General features: G+C 39.8%; 1 protein-coding gene across 1 annotated transcript in view; it reads right to left on the bottom strand.

Annotated features, from left to right (window-relative positions):
* Positions 1 to 6,780, bottom strand: part of LOC122799196 (UBA-like domain-containing protein 2) — a 59,148-nt gene extending 52,368 nt beyond the window's left edge. Inside the window, exons 1-2 of the mRNA XM_044068099.1 lie at positions 6,475 to 6,780; positions 5,262 to 5,324 (exon numbers count right to left, since the gene is read on the bottom strand). Coding sequence (XP_043924034.1) covers positions 5,262 to 5,324; positions 6,475 to 6,594 — 183 coding nt within the window. The 5' untranslated portion in view covers positions 6,595 to 6,780. The remainder of the gene's footprint in view (positions 1 to 5,261; positions 5,325 to 6,474) is intronic.
* Between the last annotated feature and the right edge of the window lie 1,659 nt (positions 6,781 to 8,439).

Here is an 8,439-nt window from a genome sequence, read left to right as displayed (position 1 = left end):
AGTTATACAGAACACCACATTCCGTTTTCACCATAGCTATTAATATTAATTTGCTTACAAGTCATGGGTGCAGAAAATATAATTCCTCCAACTGTCTTATTTCTTGCCATCCCAATTTTAAAAATATCATTGCCATCAACCTCACCAGCCAACAATTCATTTACACAAGCTGCTTCTGACCCATCAGTATACAGCACTTAGGTTCTTCAAAACAGGAAAATATGCAGATACTGTAACTCCAGATAACATCCACACAACTTGAGTTCTAGATGCACATCTTTTGTGCTCATGAAACAAATACAACATCCATACTAAACCTGACGAAGGCACTGCTGGCTGTACTTTGAAAAACCTTGACTTGATAAGGCACCTTTGGGGCAGCCATCCACCCAGCTTAAGCAGACTTTCTGCCACTGCACAATCGGCCTCCAGCAGGACAACTGCACTCAGCACTGCAATGCAGATTTAACATTAAGAGACAGACTGTAAGACTTCTGATCACAAAAAACAAATCTACATGAAAGTGAACATTAGAAATACACCCAGGGAAGACAGCCCCAAAAAGCACCTCATGCAGGAGAGTTCAAATGGCACTACTTCTGGGGAACAAGATTATCCTACAGCGACCTGTGAAAACACACACAGCTTTGCACTTGGGAATGGCAGTAAGTAAACAGACAGCTGCAGTGTACTACCTACCTTAAGACAACGAGCTTGACTAGTTCCAAAGGCTTTGCATGCCATACAAAGACAAGACCTTTGTTGTCAAACTATGCCAGAAATTCTACAGCCTGCTACCTAGCCTCTAGTATATTTACAATGTACTTTCATAAAAGAATGACAAACTTAAGCTAACCTACAAAAAAAGCTGCATATGCTGCTATTCCAACACCTTCCCTGCGTCACAAATGTGAAGCTCTAACAAAGATTACGTGACTAGCTAACCTATTTATAAACTCTGCCAACTAAAAGTAATTCACAAGCTTTTTAATCCCCCTCACCATGTATCTACCTAGCATCAACTAAAAACATCAAGCTGGTACACACAAAGGGCCATTCTGCTCCACAGACACCTTATTAAACAGCAAATAAATATATTGGCAGGCAGTTAGCAAGCTATGTAGACTGGTTCAGGTACCACTCGCTAAAGACACACCCAAGCCAAATGACAGAAATACGAGAAAATAATTTGGAACAAAACAACCCCAAATGGAAAAACCACAAACAAAACAAAGTATACACTGAATATATCCAAAAATATTAAGCAAGAAACAGCAACACTAGTTACCAAACTTGATGCAATGTACACAAGTAACCTTAAAGACAGGTTAAACAAATGACCCCAATACACAAACAAGCAAGATGCTTAACACAGTTTTCCTGAGAAACAGAGAATGGACTAAACAGAAGCAAACACTACAACGTAAAAGAACTTTTACATACATTATATACACCCACGGTGGTGGTGCTGCGGTAGCGTTGTCGCCTCACAGTAAGACGCTGTCCGGTTCAATTCTCAGCTAGAGCGTCTTAACTTTAGGTCTGCTGCAACAGTCAACTTAAACTTGGAAGCTAAAGCTAAAAGAAGAATTCTTCACAGAAAGTCTTCCGAAATTAAACTTTCTAGCTGTTGCCATATGACTGTTTTGCATTTCAGCAGATAATGAAAACACCAAACATTGGACTATGGTTGTATTAAAATATGCTACAAGACGTTTGCCACAGAAACCCAAGAGTCTACAGACTGAAGTCATCATCTCTCCTTGAGAGGGACCCAATTCTACCTGGTCTTGATTAGTGACCAGTCTAGGCTGCCCCATCTAGTAGGTAAAAACAACCATTGTCCCAGTCAAACAATGGAAGTCAGTCATCTCTCGCTACAACACCTCAGGGGCCAGGGCCAAAGGGAATAATCCCAGGGCAAATCAGGATTCAAAGACCAAGGAACCAGGCCCTTCTGGGTTCTAAAAAGAGAGAGAAAAGTCTTGCCCCTTCTGCATGAAATTGCACAAACACACAAACGATAGTGAAAAACAAGAAAAACGACACATCCAGTAATATGTGCCCCTATCACATGGAACAAACTCTCGGCCACACTACCAAATGAAAATATCAGCTTCTGGTCTTATGCTGTGAAGAAGGCCTGTGCCTCACTCTGATGGGGGGCCCCATACAGACTTAGCTGCAACTCAATGTGCTTGCCATAATACCAAAATCATAACGGATACAAAACAGGCAAGTCACTTCCAGACAAACCTGTTTAAATGCAAATGAGAACAGCAGGCACCACATCATGGTTCAAAATTCCCAGTCGTATAAAAAAAAGGGGTCAACTTTCAGAACTAATTTTACAACCAAAGTTAAGAATGCCACCCTCACCCTGTTAAAGTCAGTTTGAGATGAAACTGCAGCCACTAACATCAATTTATCCACTGAAGAACCCACCAATTAAGGGGGGGGGTTACTGTCAGTCCTAGGACACTAACAAAAAGACTAGCCTATGCCAGCCTTAACCATATGCCAGAAAACCAGACTTCCAAGTTGTAGGGCTCTATCCAAAGAGTGCTACATTTCCAAGTCTCTCTCTCTCAGCATCAGCTTCTCTGACTAATCTCGTTTTCATTCATAGACATGGAGTTGTGATAATATCCTTCAGTTACAAAAAGAATACTGCATGCAAAGAAGGTGAACATGAAATACACTGGATGGCAAGCAAATCTGAGCAACTGACAGTGTGCTGCTCAAGTTACCAATACTGGTAGTCTGTCATGAAGCTTGACTGATCAGAGAAAAAACAATTCTGCTGAAAACTGGCCACTAGTAAACAATCTAATTACAACATGCGACTATAAATCTAACAACTCGACAAAAAGCAATGTTACATGTTCAAGAATAGTGCCTCACATCATTTATTAAATTATCACTGCAACCACACAGTGCTTTCATCAGCCCAAGTCCATATACTTCAAGTAGGAAGCTACTCGTGTAGGATTGCTGATCCCCCCCATAAAACTCTGCCAGTTTTTTGAGAAAAGTACAGTTTTCTAGGCAGACAACTCATCCAGATACTCTTAAATACGATGTACACCATCAAGTCATGCCTTCCTGAAATATTAAAACAAACACAAAGATCAGATGCCACTGTGGGCAAAGTAGCCTTAAAAGCAAAGCCACACTCATAATGTGGAATCTTTAGACAAACCCCACAGCCAGTTTTGTAGTCTCCTACATCACTCTGCTAAGCACATGGCACTGACGAACACCTAAAGATATCCCTTAAAATCAAGAAGCTATAGGGCTGAAACACTGGCTCTTGTGACAGCCATCAACACGTCCTGCTCCAGTCTCAAATAAAGGGCAAAGCAGCTTAAAAACATTTGCGCTCCACATGCAGAAGACAAACAGGATACAAGTAATTAAGTGGAGAAGCTCTTTATTAATTGCCAACAGTCCTCAGCATAAAATGTCAAATTCCTTGGGGACAATTTGTGACTGGGAATACATAATCCATGTAAACACACACAAATCATATGACCATAACCAAAAACGAACTTACTAAAACATTACAAACTCAGTAGATAAACATTCTGTATGGCAAACCAAATTCAACACTGTTCTTTTCCAACCCAAAACTCTCTAAACAAGGCACTGACATAAAAATGCTACCCATGTTCTATTTGTCCCTCCTACTGCCCCAGTCATCACTGGCATTGACACAACAACCACTTTCATGTAGTCACATCATTGGTCTCAATGTAAGAGAATCAGTTCATGCCATATAAAGTGCCGGTGTTGTCTGAAAGTTTAGGGCCATTTACTTACTTATTTACAGCTACTCATGCTCCAATGATCCCATTCAAACAAAGTCGGTATAAAAAGCTAAACTTACTGTTTGGAAATGTCAAGATCCTACAACATCCATACACAGGGAACTTCAACCTTTACACACTCTAAACTAAATGTAACAAACTGTGGTGTTACAAAACCTGCCAATCCATATTAGTTCAGCTAACTGGATCATCAGATCACAGCTCACTGAAAAGTGACTCGATCAAAATGAGAATCTTTTTCCACAGATTTCAAAAATGGTAAAAATCTGATAATATCAAGACCACCAATTAGCAGTACAGACTGTACTACAGCCAATACCAGACTTCCACAAACCTCACACTTAAGGAATATTCTACATATTCGTAAGTCAAGGAATACCAAAAATACAAGGTCTAAGGGGACCTGAATTTTGCTGCGACGTAAACTGAACATTCTGGAGAGAGAGGCGTCTCAGACTGCCACTCCTATGGAGCAGGCTTCCCATTCATGTGAAGCAAAGTTATTCTATTACCCAGTTTATGCACAACATAGACAAGTGGATGGGGAACAAGAAATGTATACAAAGCCTGGCACCTCATCCCTTATGGACAGAGACCGCTTATAAATGCTTGGCCCTCAATGTCCTATTTGGATGCAGGACATCATTTTTGGGGGGAAATTTTGGCTAGGCTTAGAAAGGCCTCCAGGTTGTTAGTCCAGGATACCACTCAACCTCTTCGAGCAAGAAATATGGACAAACAACAAATAAAAGTAGGACAAAAGCTTAGAAAATAGGGACAAATTTAAATATTGCTCCCACAAGCTTAGAATGTTGATATAACAGGTGTTGCATTAGCATGAATTTTCTGAAGGGAATAAAGTCTGAAACTCAATTGTCTTTAATTTCTAACTTCGATCTTTAATGATTTGCCCGTAATTTGCCAGAAAACCACAATTTTATGAAAAAAAGACCAAAAGCAAGACAAAAATCTGACATTCTGCGAAAATCTGTACAGTTGAAAGTATGTAAGCTCAGTAACAGTCTATGAATCTAGGAATCAATAAATAAGGGAGTACATGTATGCATGTGTACATATTTTTTTTAAGAAAACAATGCAACCAGACAAGACAGGTACAATTTTCTGCCTATAGTCCTTAAAATAGTCACGCACACATAACCGCCCAATAAAAGAGTAACCCCCAAAACACTGGTAATAAAGAGTAACTAATTATGCATGTGACTGCAAGCCATGTATGCATAACTTCACAAGTTTGTTAGTACCACCCATTAAAGCTTAGATTAAGCCTTCCTGTGCATTTCAGACAAAAGGTACTAAAAAAATTGGTCCCAGTATATGATAATCTTAAACTGAAATGGTTTCGATTATCTGACATGAGCCTATATATCCGCACAAATTCTCCCTTTTACGAAATAAAACTAAAACACTTACCATTTGATGGTGATGGTGACTATTGGGAATATTTGCTTCTTGAAAAAAGGTGCTTAAAGCAGTCTGCATTGTAACAGAAAAATGGATTACTACAACAAATAGATAAAAGTGAAAGCAATCATACAACATAAATAAAAAAAAGAAAAATATTGCATAACAGCCTGAACACACCGCATGAAAGTACTTTTTAAGAACAGCTGTTCACTATTTACAAAAACATCAATCTATCCTTCAGTGGTTGAAATCAAGTCTTTCTGCTACTGTAACCCGATCTCCTGAAATAAAGATCTTTTTGGTATGTAGCAGTGTTTGTACAAACAAGCCATGGGAACAGCTCAGGTCCAGCCGTGCCTTTATTTACTTTGAAATGTAAAACGTGCAAACGGCCATGTTGGTTTCCACCATTATGTTCTCAGCCCCCAAGACTTCAAAACAAAAACAAAAACACAGAATGGCCCCGCTGGCAGCTTCACCACTGGAATCTCAAACCAATTCGTATGCTGCAGTGTGTGTGTGTGTGCGTATATATATTTAGGGTATAGTGCAACTTTTAATCGGTGCCCATCATCTGATGCGATGGAACCCCGTCTTTTCCCCCAGATTATCCTACTTTAAACCCATCAAGCCAGGTTCAATGAAAGCAAAAAGGCTGCGGAACAGGAAGTATTCAGAATGAGGTCATTAAAACGTGGCACAACTGCAAATGCAGTGACATTATCACTCAATTTCAATGACAGCCTTTTAAATTAAGCAAACAGACTGGTTTCCCTTCCCCCTATCATCAAGGGTTGCTGACACCACTGCACACCTCCGGTACCCTTATGATAACCTACATGCCTCCATATATAAACAATAATTATCAAAACAATAACAAGAAAATGGTGTTCACACAAAACTAACTTCTGCCATAACTACAAAGATATCGTCCAAAAAGGAATAGCCATTCAAAGAATATGTCATGCAAGAAAACTACGCTTAACCCGATTAGGAAACAAACTGCATTATGCAAACTGTTCCTGGCATCTAGAGCTAAAACTCACATACACAGATCTAACGTAATATTAAAATGCATGGTCTTATTCCAATTTAAGATGCCAATTAATAACCCCAACCTTCAAGCTACGCAAGCATTACTATTTATACAAGCTCTTGGGGCTGCTACTGTCTAAGCCACCCAAATGACCACATCATGTCTCCCTTTCGGAAAACGAACCTCAAATTGCCAATGGGCCGCCTGTAGAAGCTGCTGCGCCTGATCAGCCGCACAACCAGCAGTCAAAACAAACTGGTTAATCATCACTTGGTGCCTGAGCTCCTCCGTATTCACAGACATAGCGAAACAAATGAATTGCGGGAAAATGACTGGGACTAGCAGCTTAAATTATAAATAAAATAAAAAAGAAAATCCTCCGTTTACACACAAATCAGCTCACTCCACAAAACGTCTTCCCCACTTCTGCAGCAACCCAAAACAGAAAATATTTTCGTTACCGCACCACAAACAACAGAAGCGCGTGACGCAAGCGACATCCGATTGGTGGGGAGGAACCCTGCGAGCTGCTGATTTTAACCTCAGTTTTATTGGGAAACGTCTGATTGGTGGAACGGAGCAAATCGAACAAATCCGGATAATAACGAAATGGACTTCCTAACGTTCGGGGCCACCTGATTGTCAAGGCGAAACCATGCGACTATTCCGGAACGTTTTCATGTACTTCAAGCGGTTCCCAGCATACCCATTGGTTAGCAGCTCATGATTCTAAATTGTCTTGGAATGTAACAGTTTAGCCATATGGGGGCAGTTTGGTGCATATATCCTCATGATTGGATAACAGAGTTTTGTTTTGTTATTTTTTCGGGTCTGATTGGTTCACATTTAATAACTCGATTTTCCCCTCCCCTTTAGTAGTATGTTTGTAATATTAATGTTTGGGTAAGTGCTCGAGGATGAGTGCACTTGTGTCATTGGTTGGAACCTCTGTTTGAACATCTGCTCGGGACCAAGGCAGCTCACATCATTGGCTTAGCTTTCGGCGTTCCCATTCTCAGTACCCATTCATTCACTTAATGTGGGCAGAAGGTTGATGTGTACTGCTAAAAATAGCAACAAGACAAACTAGCTGTTTTCTTTAGACAGGAAATCCTAATCTTTGCTTTCAATGTTTGTATTTCACGAATGACATACGTACGATAATCTGGTGCTATTTGCTGTAGTAGCTCTCTCTTGAGACTTTGTTTTAAAGCAAGCATTGTTTGTGCGTGTATGTATATTTTATAAATATATATAGGAAATTTATATTTTAGTTTTTAAGGATAGTTGCTGAACTGATATGTTTTTGGTAATATAAAACAAATCTTCAAACTGCACTTAAGCCCTACAACTATGTAACTAAATCAAGTGTATGCTAGCTAAAAATTAATAACTTTTTCAAAAGGTTTGGATTCCAAAACTGGCCAAACCTCCGCGGGTCTACTTCTGCTTTCTTCATTGACATGTCTTTGGTGAAGGACTTATTCCTACATAAATTTTGGTCCGCGCTGTAGCATGTGCAGTAGTGCCACGGCGTGGCGAGCATGACAGTTTACTTGATTTTTCTCTTAGTGCACTTGCAATTGCATTTGTTTTGAGTAAGCGCACAAGTGATAAGCTTGCATTTCCGGAGTACTGACTCGATGCTTACTTCAGAAGTTATCCGTAGAAAGACAAATGTAACCTCATTGATAGTAGACCTAAACTAATGAAAATCAACATCTTCCAAAATTCTTAGGCAGAGCTGCTTACCTTCCAATACAAATGTATACTAGCTGTGAGTCATGTGACTGGAGCTGGGTGTTCTGTCTGAAGTAAAGGTATCGGGTGTGTGTATCTCTGTCACCACCAGTCCTGAATGAATTGTAGTTTACGTATAATGTTAACCAAGCATTCTGTATATGACACCGTAATACACGCTATTAGAAGAAAACATTTTAAAGAGGACTGGAATGTTATATTTTGCACTTCGTTCTCCTTGGGCTTGCAAAATTTTGTGTTTAGTTCGGGGTGGGCTTCCAAAACTGCCTTTCTATTGCTGCATACCACTCAGCTTTGGCAAGCTCTCCTTCATCGATATTAAGGAAACATTACTCCAAATTCAGAGTGCAACTCAAAAAGTACTTCATCAAAACCAAAGGCTTCTAC

Source organism: Protopterus annectens, chromosome 4.part0, assembly GCF_019279795.1.
Source record: "Protopterus annectens isolate FY-2018-M chromosome 4.part0, PAN1.0, whole genome shotgun sequence".
NCBI lineage: Eukaryota > Metazoa > Chordata > Ceratodontiformes > Protopteridae > Protopterus > Protopterus annectens.
The sequence above is the reverse complement of the archived record's forward strand: the minus strand, read 5'-3'. Positions and strand labels throughout refer to the sequence as shown.